Below are 18674 nucleotides of genomic sequence, written 5' to 3'. Positions count from 1 at the left end.
TCGAGAAGATGGAGGTAGGAAGTCTCCACATAGTAGCCAATACAACATTTGTCTGAGAAGGTCTAATGTTTTGGTAGAGTGAAGCTCTACCTCTTACATTTTTACGCACGTTGGCCAAAATAATATGGACATCAGTTGACTTGTTTTGAAACCGTCTTCGGTTGCACTCCATCCATATGCCATAAATGGTTGCTAGAAAGGAAACCTTAAGGAGTCTAGCCGCCAAATCTTTGCCCTTTGTTGCCCTAATCATCCATTGAAGAGAGAAAAACAATGTACAACTGAAGAAGATAGAGTAATTAGAAACTTTACAATCAATTTCATTCACCATCACCATAGCACAGTTCCAAAGCACATTAGAAAATTTTACAGTCACTTTCATTCACCATCGCTAAAGCCCAGTTCTTAGGACATTTCAATTTACAGATCCATCGGTCGTCAAAAAGAGACAAAAAAACAAGGAAAAAAAACTTGGTAACATTGTATGTCTAGTTGATTACACTACTGATATCATTCTCCAAAATGATGCCAAGCATAATGGTGGCAATAAACCACTTCTAAGTGTAATCAGAACTCCTGAAAATGGAGACTTCAAGCACGGTGGGACTTTGCTTAGTCAGTTCGAACACACAGACATCCCCTTCACACAGAGTTGCTCTTGCGAACGCGATCCAACCTTGAGATAACTTTCCTCGGTCCCTCGGAAACTTGATCAACTTCACCGGCCACAAATCCTTCTTGTGCTTAAGTGTCACGACCTGCATGCTTCCCTTGATATGAGTCCGCATAAATTTCACTGGTACATTCTGCATAAGAGTTTTATAAACCGATATTCGATATTAGCCTTCTCAAAGTAAATTGGTTCCATGATCATGTCAAAACATAAACATTCTAAGTAGGAGGATAAGGAAAAATAATAACCCAAAACATGTACTCTCCAATGTTTTCATGAACTGAGGAAACAACGCGGTCTCAGAGTTACACAGATGTCAATGATGAAACTAGGTCACCGAGAATCTCACCGCACAAGAATTTTTAAGATAACAAGGGTACACCACGAGTATGAACATGGGATGCTTCGATTTGAAATCTTGTGCCATTTCAAGAGCAGCAGGACATGGCACATAACATCTACGAGCAACCGGCGTAGCAGGGCTTGCTCTGCTTGCACACTTTCTGATCATGCCTGTAGATAGTTAATAAAAGGAAAAATATTTCATCTTAAAATCCAAAATTAGATGATACAATTCAGAAAGGATATGAGCCAATGAACTGACTCAAATGTTACTAGGAAATTGGTGTCCGTAGGAATAATCATCATTTTCACTACCCATACCAGAGTTCACCTTTCGAGAAGCCGAAGCCAATCCTGACTTTGATTTTTTCCTAATTTTTGGGCTAGGCTGACAATCCTCCGAGATTTTGGCCGAGATATCATCAGTTTCTTCCTTCTTGAGCAGAGGAAGTTCACATTCTGGTTCTGTTTTGTCCATAATCACAGGATCGGTGGGATATTCAATCTCTGAAGCGCTCATGTCAAAGATCATGACATGGAAGACAGAGCTCGGTTCGTATCTGAAAACTAGGAATTGGCCAAAACCAATGGAGTAATAGTCTGTGAACTTCTGCCAACCTTGGCCAAGCCGAGCCTTGCCACCACTCCACTCCAACTCCACTGGCCAAACTGTTGTGCTGCTCGGGACCTTGAGAAACACTGAACCAGGGAGGTCACTACCATGTCTCTGCAGAAACCTCTTTGGTATCTCCTATTGAGCAAAAGAAAAAAAAGCAGATTCAATAAATAGTTCAATCATTTTTTCACTTAAATTTATGATATTAAGGTTCTTGCTCAAAACAAGTAGACTCAATAACATAGTGAACCACAACCTTAGTTAACACTGTCACCAGAAATTTTTGGATTCAGGTAGTGAACAAGTAAGTTTTACAACTTCTTTTCAGGCTCCCCGCAAAAATATCTACGACTCCATCAGCAACTTTTTGTATGCAACATGCAAATGCAATTACCGTGTTCAGTAATTCTCAGTGTGACACAAGGGAATGAGCTTGTGATAAGAAGTACCTACACCACCCAATTAGAGTAACTTGGGTTGCCTGCATCCGGGGAATTAGTCACACTGCGGGCTTGGATACCAGTATTACTCTAAGGGGGCAAAAGAATTACCGGCCCTACATTTTGCTCAAATTCAAAATCACATAGAAGAAGCTTCAGTATATGATTCGCATATGAGCAAGCAATAGCATGAATTCTATTCTCCTTCACAAGAAACTTCTTCTCAGTTGAACATTGGTTCTGGTAAATTAATGTCATTTCCTGAACGAAATTCAACATAATTAGGAAAAAGAAAAAAACTCAGGAACATATTCTAATGGGTCGAAGTCATGCGGGTTTCAATCCAAGGACTAGTCCAGAGACTACACTGAAAAACAGAACAGTTTTCCTGCAAGTGAAACACCTTGCATGGATGTATTTTGCTCACTTGGTCACATACAACTGTCAACTCAGTCACACAATTAGCCAGTAAGGAGGACCCTTCACAGTCAAGAAATACATCGAGCAGCTGGTGGGCAAAGAAGAATAAAAAGAAAATCAAGAATCACTTGGAGAGAGAGAGAGAGAGAAGAGAGAGAGAGAGAGAGAGAGGGAGGGAGGGCATGCTCACAAGCTTTCCGCTCTGAAGGGTATCGGAGGAGAGTACGAACTTGAAAAAATGAGGAGACTCGGGCGGTTCAAAACCCTTCGGACGACGCGAAGTCATCCTCTTGAAAGAACCTCCGTTCAAGGTCATGCAGTCGCCGTTGTCTCCCCTGCTTCAGGAGTCGTGCCATCCACTGTCATTAGCGTTTTAATCGGTCAGAGCAACCAAACAGCTGCATTAGAGCAGTTTGTACTAGAGCTGAGCAATTGGATCAGTTCTATTTGAGAATCGGATTGGACCGGTCTGATTTCCGATTTTGAGTAAAGAACCGTTTGGAAACCGGACTGACTGGACCGAATTTAGAATTAGTTACATAAAGCCTATAAAGCCTAGTTTCTTTTGGCATCTTTTGTTTTTTCTATCTCCCTCTTTTTCTCCATTCTCTCTAACTTTATCCAGACACGCTCTCTCTCTCACTCGCAACTCGCTCGCTTGTGGCTTGCCCTCACTCGTTCGAGCCTTGCACCCCTCCTGATTCGCCTTCACTTGTTCGCCCACATTCATTTTTTACTTTGAACTGTTTTGTTACTCATATATTTTGCTGTAAAAAATAAAACAAAAAAAGGAATAAAAGAAAACAAGTTATTATATAGACTTTAAAACCGAACTAGAAAAACAGAATAGGTTCCAAGATTTGTTCCAGGACAAACAAGGCAGATTTCAAGTTCCAAAAATTGGGCACCGGTTCTAAAAGAGTAGGTTCCATTTTCCTAGTTTGAAATTTGCCCACCTTGAAACTGATCACCTCTAGTTTGTACTAGAGAATCCTGATGATTCATTCAACTGTGATATCTTTTCCTTCGCATTGGGCTTTGGGTGAGCGAAGAAGAATTGTCTGCAAATGGGTGACGGGTGGAAGCCATTCCTAGGTTAATTTTTGCTCCCACCAGTGGGATTTGAGAAAATCTTTGAGGCCCCGAAGGCGATGTTGCTTCCATCTCGTGCTTGCAATGCTGTGTCAAATCCGTCCTGAGACATTCCTTCAGACTTATTCAGTGGCAGGAGCGAAGATCCTCCTTGAGATTATGGAGACTTACCATTGATCCAAGGAGAAAAGTATTAGAAAAGCCCTAAACCTATTGCATTTGAGACAATTTAGTCCTAAACCTTTTAATTATGTCAATTTAATCATAAACATTGTGAACTAGTGTCAATTTAGTTTCCAACTTGAGGCTTGTTAGAGGGTCATGGGCTCACAATTAATCGAAGTTGGAGTCGTCTTCACCGGCCTATCCTTCTCCAGGAGTGTTTGCACCTACGAGAGCTACCAACGGTAGTCCCTCAAGTAAGGGCGCCCAGCCTGGTTACGTTATTTATTTTAACGTATCGGTACCCACTCGCCTCGCACCCCTTGTTCCAAGTTGTATATTTTTTTCCCCGACAAGGTGGGAATACCTCTGTATTTTACGTTCCAAAGTTCAGACAAAGCAGTTTAAGGACTTACTCAAGTCTAAAGAGAGACTTACCTTTGATCCAAGGGGAAATGTCAAAAAAGTCTCAAGTCTATTGCATTGGTAACAATTTAGTCATAAACCTTTTAATTGTGCCAATTTAGTCATAAACCTTTTGACTTAGTGTCAATTTAGTCATTTTGGCTAATTTTGGCTTGATATTGCTGATGTGGACGCTAGTTAGCTTATGTGGCATCGTCGGTGCTGACATGAATAATTTTTAATAATATTTTAATTATTTTTTTGATTTTTTGTTTCTTTTTTCCTCTCCTTTCTTCTTCCTTTTACCGGTGACTTGTCACCGGCCATAGTTGGGCGGGTTGGCCTTGCTTGGCCATAGTGAGGCTGAGCCCCGGCGAGGGTTGGCCTCGCCAGATTTGGCTTGGGTGAGGCTGACCATTGACTGGGCGAGGGTAGCGTCAGCGAAGGGAAGCCCTAGCGAAGGCTCTCCTCGCCAAATCTAGTGAGGCCAGCCCTCACCCAAGCTAGGGCAACCTCACCGGGGCTCGCCCTCGCCTAGGTGAGGCTTAGCAAGGGTTGACCTAGCTAGGCCAAATTTGGGGAGGCTGACCCTCATCAAGGCCAGCTCGCGCATCCATCATCTATGACTAGCACTGATCACAGGAAAAAGTAAGAAGAAAGAAGAAGAAATAAATAATAATAATAAATTGAAAAATTATTAAAATATTATTAAAAATTGTCCACGTCAGCGCCGACGATACCACGTAAGTCGGCCAACATTCCTATCGGCAATATTTTGGCCGGAAAGATTGAATTGACACAAGGTCAAAAGATTTAAGATTAAATTGTCATCTTTAAAAAATTTAAAACTAAATTGGCACCAATACAATAGATTTATGACTTTTCTAACACTTTTCTCTTGATTCAAGGATAGTGCATGTTGATCTCAAAAGTCCTATAGAAAAAAAAAAGCAAGAAATTTTAGAGTCACCCATAGAAGAGTCATCCTAGTCATTTGTTGAGAGAGTAATTGATTTTTTTTTATAGCTTTCAATGCGCGATCTTATAACAAGGCAATCCATAAAGCTCCAAAACAAATAAAAAAAACCAGAAATTAAGGTACATCTTAGAGTCTAGTTGGCAAATATAGCCACACACTCGTCCTTCAAGCATAAATCTATGACTGCAAATTGATAGGGTCGGAGTATGATTCCACATTACTTAAATGTGTGTGATAATGTGTCTTATATACACATAGTCTCCTCTGCTAGGCTTAAGGGTTAGAAATTCTAACATAGCATCATATCACAAGTCAATAGTTCGAAACCTGGCACTCCAGCTGGCTGACACAAAATAACATTTATGCCCATTGTATAATAACCGAGTTGAATCAAGGAAATGTAAGGGAGCGACTTACATTCGATGGGGAGCATTAATATAATCCCATAGTAGTAGTTGTGGCCTGCAACCATCGCGACAAATGTGACCACCACGACGATGGTCGCTGCAGACGAGCAACCACCATCATCGAGCCAACCATCACGACAATAGTAGCTGGCTCTGTTCAGCCACCCACAATTCCCTCCCTATGTTTTTTATTTCTAGTTCTTTTTCTTTTAATGATATTAAGTAGCTTTTTGATTTATAATTTTTATTTATTTCTATAGTTATATCTGACATGATATTCAATGTTTTACCTAACAAAAAATAAGTGATAACAATTCCCCGCATTCTTGATCCTATTTTATCATATCCTATTACTATTCTACAACCAAATGCAATCTAAAACTTTATCATATCATCTTTTTAATTAATTTTGTTTGGAGATTCTTTGCAACCTTCTTTGAATAGAACATTTTTCCAAGTCTACTTCTCGATGGACGCCCAGCACATTCATGGACTTGCCATTTTCAAATTACCTGCAAAAGAGTGCTTGTGCCCAAGAGCTCACTGTAATCTTCTGGGAATGACGGAACGGTTAGCCGGGTTCCTAGTTGTGATATGCATTTTACTTGGAAAAAAAGAAGTTAAGTGCTTGCCCATCCCATGAATAAATAATTAGCTGAAACACCTCGGGCCCCAACTTTTCACAATGCCCAACAAAAACAAACGTGCATATCCATAAACATAATTTCAAAATATGCCACCGCTTGAAAAGGTTGAGAACTCAAAACAGTAGTCCCCCAATTTCATAGTCTGCAAAGTCAGCTCCTCTGCTGAGCAAGCTGATCACTTGCTCAGCAGGTAAACAGATAACCTAAACTAAGTATTGGATGTATTTTCAGCAAAGATCCAGTAAATAATTTGGTGGCAAATTATAAGTAAAAAACTTAAGATTCGCTTTCCCACTAACTCCTCTAAATTCTTTATGAGCGAATATGATTAAAATGGTGCTTTTCCTTCACATTTGCACACAAATCCATCAACTGCACCAGCGAGCTCAAGCTGAACGCACCATTCTCCCATGGCTGCTAGTGCTGGTGCTCCCTCTGACATTGGCTTTTCACAGTCTCGTGCTCATCTGAAGCAGCTATCTCTTGGGTTTAGCTGTTCGATTACAAGCAGTGCCTCTAAGTTCGTTTCCTTCCCTTCCAATTTCTCCCTCAGGTACCTCTAGTTCATCTTTTGCTTGTCGTTTTCGCTGGGATATTTCTAGTTTTGATTCTGGGTTTGTGTAGAAACGCAATCATCTTCTGTTATATTTCGAAGTTGATTTGATCCTTGTGTTGTATGATTGTGGTTGGTTCTGGATCTCCTCCTGCAAATATGAATATACGTTTACTCTTGAAAACTTTCATCTTGCCGTATTTGAGTCATTCGGTTTCACTGCTGATGATCCTTGTCACTTGCCAGAGGTGTAGTTAATACTAAGGAATTCAAGTCGCCTAGACTAACTCCAATGGTGAAAGCACAAGGTGGTCCAGGACAAATGGACGTTGACCTCACTCTGAGTCCAAGAGTGAATGCTGTGAAGCCTTCGAAAACGTTGGCTATCATTGACCAGGCGACTGCTCTCTTAAAGGCTGGTGTACCTGTTATTTCCTTAGCAATTGGAGAACCTGATTTTGATACACCTTCTGCCATAGCAGATGTAAGAAATTTTCAGGTCCCTTCATCATCTGATATCTATAAGACCGAGAGAATTGATAATAGCTTCTTTCACTTTTGTTCCTAAGGCTGGAATTAAAGCTATTTTGGAAGGTTATACAAGATATACACCAAATGCTGGCACATTGGAACTCCGCACAGCGATCTGCCAGAAGTTAAAAGGTTTTTCTCTGTTACTCAGTTCATTAGCATCAGAGAGGGCTGACCAATGGGTTGACAGTAAGTCCTAAGCAATAGTTATGACAATTTCTGGTTATTGCTTTGCTTATTTTTGCTTTCTATATCTGTTGTAAGAGGAGAATGGGATCTCATATACACCGGATCAGATTGTTGTTAGTAATGGTGCCAAACAGAGCATTCTTCAGGCAGTTTTGGCGGTCTGTTCTCCGGGAGATGAGGTGTGCCCGCTGCTTAAGAAAATCATGCCAGTGAAATTTCTTTGATTATGATACATGTTCTGTTATTTCCTGTTTTAATTCCAATTCCAAAAGCCATAAACGTTGAAGCGTGGCAATTTTGCCTATTAGAGGAATCTATAGATATATTTGAACTGTTGGAGTCAAATAACAGTTGAGAGCAGCTTTAAGCCACATCTTGTTTCATGCAAAGTCTTCTGATAGGTGACTTGACTTTGCATCTGTGAGGTTGTTTTGAGTGATGACATCTTGGCTATATAGTCATAGTAGTTATTTATGAATCTGGCTGAAGAAATAATTCCCCACTTTTGTTATTGAATGTTGTAATTGAATTAGTGAAATTAACACTAACAGTCTCTAAACTTTGGCCCAATATGCAATGTCATCTTTGGACTTTTAATTCATCAAATGCGGTTTTTGAGCAATTTCTAAATGTTCAATCTAGTTTGTAAACTTTCAATTTGTTCAATCCAATCCCTCAACTTTACACAACAATGTGAAATCATTCTTTCATACTATTCACAAGTTTATGTAATTACACTATTACCCAAATTTTTTAATATTTTTTTCATTTCAATCCATTTCCTATATCAACAAAAAAATGTGCCATCTTTTTACTAACCTTGTACTTTTTGGTTTTTCTAAATATTACATTAGTTCCATTAAGATATATTTCAACTTTGATCTTTATGATAGTAAAAATAGACTCTAATCTCATGTTATATTAAGTTGACATTCATGTTGTTTTAGTAAAAAGTTTTTTCATAAGGAATTCTAACAATGATATTAACTATTTATAAATACTCATGCTTATATTAATGTAAATCTCCTAACTAGTTTTTTAGATAGATAAAATTTTCAAGTTTTTTGTATTTCTTGTTCTCTTAACTAAATTCAGTTAAATTTGTGAATTTGAAAATTAAAACAGCGAGAATATTTAGAGATATTGATGAGGTTCTACTTTTACTATAATAGAGTTCATTAACTAAAATATAATTAAATGAAACTATTATAATATTCACAAATACCAAAAAGGTAAAAAAAAGTAATACAAAGATAGCATATTTTTGGTTTATTAAGGAAATGGATGGACATGAAAAGGTATCATAAAATTCGAGCAATATTGTAATTATGAAAACGTGTGAATATTACTGAATGGCTTATTTGGCTTTGTTATTAATAGTTGAGGAATTAAATTGAAAAAATTGAAGGTTTAGGACTAGATTGAACATTTAGGAATAATTTAAGGACCACATTGAACAAATTAAAAGTTCCAATAATGGACAAAAAAAAGTTTCAATGATGAAATTGAACAATTGCTAAAATTTGAGGACTAATGATGTCATTTTCATAGTGGATTATAAACTTTTTGTCTTGAGTCTCGCTCCTGTCACCTATACATCCTCTTGAAGACATATAATTAGATCTCAACCTATGATTGAGCATGTCATGAATGGCCGGACATGGAAGTCTACTGCATGCTTTAGGCATGTGATTTGGCATAGTTTACTTCTAATATCCTTGCAGTTCTGTGAGAACTCTGTGATGTTGTTGGGTTTTCGTTTATCGATGAAAACTATATTCTAGAAGGATGTGCAATTGGGGCCTTGGCGTAGATCTCGTTTGCTGTGGTGCTGCAAGTAATGAATCAATCTATACTTCCATTTTTTAAATTGCAATGCAAGGTGATGAAAAAGGATAGTGGCAATGGCTATATGTTCATAGTAAGAGAAAGGTGTGTAAACCATGAAGTTTAAATAGTTGAATATGGTGGAAGTTCAATCTTATCAATTTCTCTGGTGAAGTTAGAGCAAAATGGCGGATACATATCTTGTATCAGTTAGGCATCAGAACCCTCATTTTCAATCATCCAGTCTAGGCAGCTACGCATTTAGTTTGATCCAAAGTACATGCATTCTGTTACTCTAATTCTTCTGCAATGCTCGGCTTTTTGCTTTGTATTTTGCCTGTCAATTTTGGACTTGCCACCATTATTTTCCCTTATAAACTCTCCATTGCTATCGTCTTGGCCAGTGCATTGATTTCATCAGCCTTTCTCCTTAAATCATGTTGATCATTCTAACCAATTTTTTCACCCTTGGCTATGGTTAAATCAGTTTGTTGCATCGTTATTTTTTTCATTTTCTTACACCTGTACTTTCGCACTTGCATAACATTTCCTTGCATAATGCTTCTTGGAGGAACTTTAAGTGCTGTTCTTCTAATTATGGTTGTGTTTTTCCCTTGTGTATTTACGGACCAGATTCTTGTCCCAGGTCATAATTCCAGCTCCCTGTTGGGTGAGTTACCCTGAAATGGCAAGGCTTGCTGACGCCACCCCTGTAATTGTTCCAACAAGCATCTCTGAGAATTTCTTGATGGACCATAAGCTTCTTGAAGCCACGCTTACTGAGAAATCAAGGCTTCTGATTCTTTGTTCTCCGTCAAATCCCTCAGGGTCTGTTTACCCCAAAAAATTGCTCGAACAGATCGCTGCAATCGTAGCAAAGCATCCCAGGCTTCTGGTACTAGAAGCAAATTAATATTTTTTTCCTGCTCCTTATGTATGTCAGATTGACTTGACAAGTTATGGAAAAATTCCATGGCAAACTTTTCAGGTACTGTCTGATGAAACATATAAACACATCACGTATGCCCCAGCTACGCATACAAGTTTTGCATCTTTGCCAGGCATGTGGGAGAGGACACTCACTATCAATGGGTTTTCTAAGGTAATTGGAAGCCTTTCCTTCTCAATAACTATTCGCATCCTAAATTTCGATCTCATGAAATTCATCTTTTTCAACTAGTTTTGCTTCTTTGCTAGACTATATTCTACCTCATGCTCGTTAAAAAATATCTAATTTTAAGATATTGGAACATCTGTAGGCCTTTGCAATGACTGGCTGGAGGCTTGGTTATATTGCTGGTTCGAAACACTTCGTTTCAGCTTGTGCAAAGATCCAGAGCCAGGTATGGTGCAGCGTCAAAATCTAATCGCGCAAATGATGAAGCTTTCAACAGAGGTTGCCTAGAGTTGACTGAAATTAAACTTGGTATAGAAGAAATTTTATGTCAATGAAAGAAATTTATATCTGGGAGAGAAAGCATTGGTTTCTGATGCCCAATATGTTGAAGTACACTAAATATTGGATGAAGCAAGTTATTAAGGTGAAACCAGCATGTGTAAACAACCTGTTGAAGTGATTGCTTTCTGATTCAATTTCCCGAGTTTTGTGTCTGGCACTATCTATCAGCGTTGGCCAACTGGTTGAATTTGTTTTGCGTTGTGGCAGCTTACTTCAGGTGCCAGTAGCATAGCTCAGGAGGCTGCATTTGCCGCTCTGTCGATGGGTTATGCTGGAGGTGAAACTGTCGCAACTATGGTAAAAGATTTTAGGGAACGGCGAGATTTCTTGGTTAAAAGCTTTGGGGAACTGGAGGGTGTGAAGATTTCAGAACCTCAGGTACTAAATCAGAGATTGACCCGGCATACAAACTAATGATTCTCATTTGGTCTTCCATCGCAATTTCGAATTCCACATGCTTCTATATGCAGGGAGCCTTCCATATTTTCATCGACTTCAGTTGTTACTATGGAGCTGAGGTCAAAGGCTTTGGTGTAATCGACGGCTCGGAGTCACTTTGCCGCTACCTGCTTGACTTGGCGCAGGTATGCATCATTGAAGTGCTTGTTTTTATCTTCCTCTAGATGCAGGAGAAAAAGAAAAGCTCTTGCAGATGTGTTCGTACCAACTTCCTTTGTCGTCCCTCACCAAAACTTTAACATCTCATATGCTGAGATTGTCAATGCTATATCTTGTGTAGGTTGTGTTGGTCCCAGGGGTTGCATTTGGGGATGACACTTGCATCCGCATCTCTTACGCCGCTTCCCTCGCGACTCTAAAAGAGGCTTTTGGGAGGATTAAGAAAGCACTTGTCACACTGAGACCCGCCGCCCCTGTTTGATGGTCACAATGCTGCCGCAGCATTGGGGACACCTTACTCCAATTAGCCGCCGCTGTTCTACTTCCTATCATACTTATTTGTTTGGATAGACTCTGTCATAGTAATTTATTTGTGCTTGTCTCCTTGTTTTGTTCATCATAATCAGCAAAGACGAGAGCAATGATTAGATGCAGATTTACGATATATTTCATTCCAAAGGAAAATATCAATGCGAATTGTTATTTCATTGGTTTTTATTGGGAGCAGCCCAACATGTTCGGGAGTCGATTTGAAGTATCCAGATAATTGCTCATTAAGAATACCTAATAGAAAGGAGTCCTATTATGGTAGGAAAAATACCAGGACGGAATCAATTTTGGTGATTGCCCAAATGAGAGGAATACCGGTCAATTAGGGAGGATTCCTAACTTGGATGGAGATCTACCACTATAAACAAGAGGGCTTGGGTACCCCAAGCCAGACCCATAAGGGTCATGTGAAATAGTGAACATCCATCATATTCTGAAATGACACAATGTATGCCTGTACCACAAGTTCATAGATGAATGAGCACATGAACTGATTGATAAGAGCTCAGCACATCCGCCTTTCAATTACAAAATCTCTTCTTGAGGACATTGTAGTAGTACCAAAGAGCAAACAAGGCAAGAAGTAGAATTTCAGAAGGTTGCAAAAATAGAACTCGAGAGAAGAAGATGACATAAGTGAAACTGATAATGCTTGATCACAGTCACTACCTTCACAATTTTTTGAAGAACTAATCAGAGGTATGTTCTTGTTTGAACTTGAGAACTATCTGCCTCCCCGATCGAGAGCGCGTAAATGTTATGCGTTCACGAGAATTGTTAGTATCTTCGCCAACCAGACCAGAATTCGCCTTCCCAGGAACCCATTTCGGTTTTTCACTCTTTACTTGGCTTAGCCGACAATCCTCCAGGATTTTAACCGAGATATCATCAGTTTCTTCCTTCTTGGGCAGGGAAAATTTGCATTCAGCTTTCAATTTATCACCAATTATGGGATTCGTGGAATATTCAATCTCTGGTGAACTCGTATCGAAAATTACAGCTTGGAAGGTGGGGTTCTGTTCGCATCTAAAGAGCATCGATTGACCAGGAACAATAGAGCAATGATCTACGAACTTTTGCCATCCTTCCCCAAGCAAAAGCCTGCCATCACTCCATTCTAGCTGTACTGGCCAAATTTCACCATCTGGAAACTTAAGAAAACACTAAGCTCGAGAGGTCATTTCCATGCTTTTGCAGAAACCTCTTTGGTATGCCCTGAGGAAGCCTTTCAAAATCTATCACTAGAAATGAGAAAAGGATTAGTATAGGTTATGATTAACTAATTGATGCCATAGGTCCGTTAGTCATCCCAAGGCATTTGCAAAGTGATGAATGGAGAAAAGTTTGCGATCAAAAAATAAAAAATTGAGAAAAGTTTGTAATTTTTCAATACATGGTTTTATATGATATGAGGGTTGTATCCCTTAAGCACTATATTGTATTTTTTGTATTTCAAGTATGATCAAAACTTAGAAAGAGAACAACAAGAAACAACTAAAGAAGATAAGAGTAGCTAGAAGTTTTTACTATCACCTTCATTCACCATCGCTGAAGCTCAGTTCGTAAGACATTTCAATTTACAGATCCATCGTTCGTCAAAAAGAGACAAAAAAACAAGAACGAAAAACTTGGTACCATTGTATGTCCAGCTTATAACACAACTGATATCATTTTCCAAAACGATGCCAAGCATAATGGTGGTGATAAACCACTCCTAAGTGTAATCAGAACTCCTGAAAATTAAGATTTCAAGCACGGTGGGACTCTGGTTAGTCAGTTCGAACACACAGACGTCCCCTTCACACAGAGAAGTTGCTCTTGCAAACACGAACCAACCTTGAGATAACTTTCCTTGGTCCCCCGGAAACTTGGTTAACTTCGCCGACCACGTATCCTTCTTGTGCTTAAGTGTCACGACCTGCACGATTCTCTTGATATAAGTCCGCATAAATTTGACTGGTACACTCTGCGTAAATGTTTTACAAACCGATATTCGACATTAGCATTCTCAAAGTAAATTGGTTCCATGATCATGTCAAGGCATAAAAATTCTAAGTAGGAGGATAAGGAAAAATAATAACCCAAAACATGTACTCTCCAAGGTTTTCATGAACTAAGGAAACAATGCAACTAGGGTACACCACGACTATGAACGTGGGATGCTTCGATTTGAAATCACGTGCCATTTCAAGAGCAGCAGGACATGGCACATCACATCTACGAGCACCAGCGTAGCAGGGCTTGCTCTGCTTGCACACTTTCTGATCATGCCTGTAGATAGTTAATAAAAGGAAAAATATTTCATTTTAAAATCCAAAATTAGATGATACAATTCAGAAAGGATAAGAGCCAATGAACTGAATCAAATGTTACTGGGAAATTTGTGTTCATAGGAATAATCATCATTTTCACTACCCATACCAGAGTTCACCTTTCGAGAAGCCGAAGCCAATGCTGACTTTAATTTTTTCCTAATTTTTGGGCTAGGCCGACAATCCTCTGAGATTGTGGCTGAGATATCATCAGTTTCTTCCTTCTTGAGCGGAGGAAGTTCACATTCTGGTTCTGTTTTGTCCATGATCACAGGATCGGTGGGATATTCGATCTCTGAAGCACTCGTGTCAAAGATCACAACATGGAAGACAGAGCTCCGTTCATATCTGAAAACTAGGAATTGGCCAAAACCAATGGAGTAATGGTCTGTGAACTTCTGCCAACCTTGGCCAAGCCGAGCCATGCCACCACTCCACTCCAACTCCACTGGCCAAACGGTTGTACTGCTTGGAACCTTGAGAAACACTGAGCCAGGGAGGTCACTACCATGTCTCTGCAGAAACTTCTTTGGTATCTCCTATTGAGCAGAAGAAAGAAAAGCAGATTCAATAAATAGTTCAATCATTTTTTCACTTAAATTTATGATATTAAGGTTCTTGCCCAAAGCAAGTAGACTCAATAGCATGGTGAACCACAACCTTAGTTAACATTGTCACCAGAAATTTTTGGATTCAGGTAGTGAACAAGTAAGTTTTACAACTTCTTTTCAGGCTCCCCGCAAAAATATCTACAACTCCATCCACAACTTTTTGTATGTGACATGCAAATGCAATTACCGTGTTCAGTAATTCTCAATGTTACACAAGGGAATTAGATTGTGATAAGAAGTACCTACCTCACCCAATTAGAGTAACTTGGGTTGCCTGCATCCGGGGAATTAGTCACACGGCAGGCTTGGATACTGGTATTATTCTAAGGGGGAAAAAGAATTACCGGCCCTACATTTTGCTCAAATTCACATTCACATAGAAGAAGCTTCAGTACATGATTCGCATATGAGCAAGCAATAGCATGAATTCTACTCTACTTCACAAGAAAATTCTTCTCAGTTCAACATTAATTCTGGTAAATTAATGTCATTTCCTGAACAAAATTCAACATTGTTAGGAAAAAGAAAAAAAAATCCAGGAACATATTCTAATGGGTCAAAGTCATGCGGGTTTCAATCCAAGGACTAGTCCAGAGACTAAAAACTGAAAAACAGAACAGTTTTCCTGCAAGTGAAACACCTTGCGTGGCATGGATGTATTTTGCTCACTTGGTCGCATACAACTGTCAACTCAGTCACACAATTAGCCAGAAAGGAGGATCTTTCACAATCAAGAAATACATCGAGCAGCTGGTGGGCAAAGAAGAATAAAAAAGAAAATCAAGAATCACTTGGAGAGAGAGAGAGAGAGAGAGAGAGAGAGAGAGAGAGAGAGAGAGAGAGAGGGAGGGAGGGTATGCTCACAAGCTTTCTGCTAGGAAGGGCATCGGAGGAGAGTATGAACTTGAAAAAATGAACAGACTGGGGCGGTTCAAAACCCTTCGGACGACGGGAGGTCATCCTCTTGAAAGAAGCTCCTTTCAAGGTCATGCGGTCGCCTGTGTCTCACCTGCTTCAGGAGTCGTGTTGTCCACTCTGTTATTAGCTTTTCAGTCGGTCAGAGCAGCCAAACCGCCGCCTTAAAGTAGTTTGCACTGAGGCTGGGCAATCAAATCGGTTCTACCTAGGAAATGAATTGGATCATCCTGAAAACCGGTCTGATTTCCAATTTTGAGTAAGAATCACCAGAAACCGAATTAAATTTGGAATCAGTTACATAATGTCACACCCCAAAATCATTACGAATGGGGATGACACGATCGTCCTTCCATCCGAAAGACACAACCTCAAACCATCAAAATCCAACTCTCAAAAGTCCCATCTTCGCTATCACTCTCATACTACTTATCGCTCATTGAAAGAACCTAAAAAAAATTAGAAAATAAAGGGGTGAACAACCACAGCTCAGTGAGTAATGCATCGCTTCAAAGTGGATCGAACATTCACTATGCACATTTATAAACACGATATCACTATTTATCAATCCCAAAAGCAAGAGTACTATATACACAAAATATCAAAAGTAGCGTATGAATCAATAATAATATCAATTATCAATGGTTTATTTCATTGGTTAATCTCATTTAACTACACACTAATGGTCCATTCAATCGACTAATCTCAAATTGCATGTCAATAGTCTCCTCCATTGACCAAATCCAAATCACATGTCAATGGTCCACTCTATTGACTAAACTCAGCTCAAATATCTAGCCATGGTCACAAATAACGCCCCATGACAAGGCGACCAAGATTCCTCCCTTGATTAGGTCTCCAACTATTATTAGCCGGTGGCTCGACTCACAAGAATATTTTATACTAGTATGCGTATACCAACAAGTCCCTCACTGGGCTCACAGCTATATTAAGCATCAATACCAACCCATAACAACATCCTCCATCGTATTTACAAAGCCAAATTCAAAAGTCATTTCATATATCACTAAAAGCTTTCGCTATTCAACTCATCCGCTATAAATACTTTTAATAAAATATTCTCAAATCATTTCAAGGCTCGTCCAATAAACTGGTTTTACAAATCGAATCACATCAAATACATGTCATAAAGCATTTCCCAAATCGATATCATTCCATAAACCGTACTCAAAGTCAACAGCTTTTCATAAGAAGGTTTTGCAAACCCAAAGTATATAATACTTCTTAACTTTGTTCATCAAACAAAATACAAGTTTCCACCAAACAATTCTCGTACCATTCACAAATACGAAAATGTAATAGATGCTCAAACCAAATTTTATGCAACAAACATGCTTATTCATAACTCATAATATCATATCTTTATCATCTTGAAGACATGAGTTTATAAATTTTTAGAAAAGATAGCACCACTCACCTCGGAACGACAATGACCAAACAAGCGTTACTCGAATCGTTGAACTCGCGACCCTATCAAATAAGTGAGAAACAACGTTAAAATTGAATAACGCACGACTTCAACTACGAAATGGCTATACTATGCCACTCCTACGCACTAACGAATCGCATACCCCAAAGCGATTATTCAAGCTGTTCGTTACACGGAGCTTGAGCGCGAAACTTTGTCACACCTTAACTCTTTTCACTGAATCTCGTTCCAAACATACTTGTAGTCAAAAGAAGCTCTTTCAACGTACTACAAGAACCCTTACTTGACCCTTCCAAAATCAAGCAAAAAACCAACGAAATATGGCCCCGAATTAACTGGACATGCACTGATCATCGCGCGCAAGAAACTTTAAAATTTTGTTACGGGCAAACCGTAAACTCAAATTAAGATCTGTAAGATCCTACAGCTCCACAATACCACAAACTATCATTTCTATATAAATACGCAGCTCAACGATTCAAAAATTGGACTTCGCCGCTCGAATCTCCAATAATTATGAATTTCAAGCCCTAAATGCGAAACTACTCCGATTGAACAAATGAGGGACACAAGCGATACGGTGTTGAGTTGGCTTGGCGAGGCTCCCATGATGAGAATGCATGAAGCCCTCTCTCTTTCCTTTCTTTTTCTTATTCTCTCCTCTCTCTTCTTATCTTTTGCCCAAACGTGCTTCTTTCTTCTCCCTTTATCTCCTCCTTTTTCTTTTCCTTTCTTTTTTTTCTTTCTTTTTCCTCTCTCCCTGAAAGCTCTTAGTTTATGCTGAAGCTTCCACTCTTTTCCTCTTCTTTTTACCGTTCAACTCTCCTTTTTTCTTTTCTTGACTGGGTCAAAAACCCATATTTTACACATAAAGCCTAAAAAGCCTAGTTTCTCTTGGCATCTTTTTTTTTCTCTCTTTTTCAATTCTCTCTAACCTCATTCACACACTGTACCACTCTCTCTTGCTCGCGACTCACCCTCCTTGCTCGTTTGTGGCTCGCCCTCACTCGTTCGAGCCTCCCAAACCTTGCTTGTTCTGACTCATCTTCGCCCTTGTTTATCTTTTACTTTAAACTGTTTTTTTCCTCATATTATCTTGCTGTACAAAATGAATCAGAAAAAGGAATTAAAGAAAAAAAACGTTCTTGGATAGACCTACCGGACCAGAAAAATAAAATAGGTTCAAGATTGGTTTCAAGACAAGCATGGTAGATTTCAAACTCCAAAAACTGGGAACCATTTCTAAGAGGATAAGTTCTAATTTCCTAATTTGAAACTTACCCACCCTAAAAGAAAGGATAACTTTTAGTTTGTACTAGAAAATCCTGCTCATTCATTCAAACTGTGAATGTGAACTGAACTCAGTCATCCCAATGATATCTTTTACTTCGCATTGGGCTCTCGGTGAGAGAAGAAGAATAGTCTGCAAATGGGTGACCGGCGGAAGCCATTCCTAGCTTGGTCTTTGCTCCAGCCAGTGGGTCTTGAGAAAATTATCGAGGCCCCGGAGGTGATGCTGCAGCGGCGACCTTGCTTCCATCTCGTGCTCCCAATGATGTATTCGAATCCGTCCTCAAACATCCCTTTGGACTTATTCAGTGGCACGAGTGAAGATCTCCTTGAGATTGTGGAGACTTGCCATTGATCCAAGGATAGTGCATGTTGATCTCAAGTCGTATAAAAAAAAGAAAGAAAT

The 18674-nt window shown here is 39.3% G+C and overlaps 2 protein-coding genes and 1 pseudogene across 4 annotated transcripts; 1 reads left to right on the top strand and 2 right to left on the bottom strand.

Moving 5' to 3' along the window:
• Window positions 1-305: 305 nt before the first annotated feature.
• LOC115664516 (B3 domain-containing transcription factor VRN1-like) lies at window positions 306-15419 on the bottom strand. 3 transcript variants are annotated; one of them, XM_056305869.1, is made up of 5 exons: window positions 14856-15419; window positions 14663-14735; window positions 1337-1766; window positions 1023-1186; window positions 306-806 (listed from the first exon to the last, which is right to left on the bottom strand). In XM_056305869.1, exons 2-5 carry the CDS (start codon window positions 14672-14674, stop codon window positions 558-560), a joined length of 855 nt encoding a protein of 284 aa, XP_056161844.1. In that variant the 5' UTR covers window positions 14675-14735; window positions 14856-15419; the 3' UTR covers window positions 306-557. The 3 variants fall into 3 exon arrangements, with proteins under 3 accessions (XP_056161844.1, XP_056161845.1, XP_056161843.1); XM_056305870.1 differs by having other exon boundaries at window positions 14663-15419; XM_056305868.1 differs by lacking the exons at window positions 14663-14735; window positions 14856-15419 and adding an exon at window positions 2682-2992 and having other exon boundaries at window positions 309-806.
• LOC115664440 (bifunctional aspartate aminotransferase and glutamate/aspartate-prephenate aminotransferase-like) lies at window positions 6998-11856 on the top strand. The gene is made up of 9 exons (XM_030586370.2): window positions 6998-7220; window positions 7306-7399; window positions 7532-7635; window positions 9930-10178; window positions 10272-10385; window positions 10543-10626; window positions 10950-11120; window positions 11213-11326; window positions 11482-11856. Exons 1-9 carry the CDS (start codon window positions 7029-7031, stop codon window positions 11620-11622), a joined length of 1263 nt encoding a protein of 420 aa, XP_030442230.2. The 5' UTR covers window positions 6998-7028; the 3' UTR covers window positions 11623-11856.
• LOC115664441 (B3 domain-containing transcription factor VRN1-like) lies at window positions 13201-15937 on the bottom strand (annotated as a pseudogene).
• Window positions 15938-18674: the final 2737 nt, after the last annotated feature.

Source organism: Syzygium oleosum, unplaced genomic scaffold, assembly GCF_021117445.2.
Source record: "Syzygium oleosum isolate NSW1041296 unplaced genomic scaffold, Sole_v2.1 Sole_v2.40, whole genome shotgun sequence".
NCBI classification, from domain to species: domain Eukaryota; kingdom Viridiplantae; phylum Streptophyta; class Magnoliopsida; order Myrtales; family Myrtaceae; genus Syzygium; species Syzygium oleosum.
This window is presented reverse-complemented; position numbering and strand designations above follow the sequence as displayed.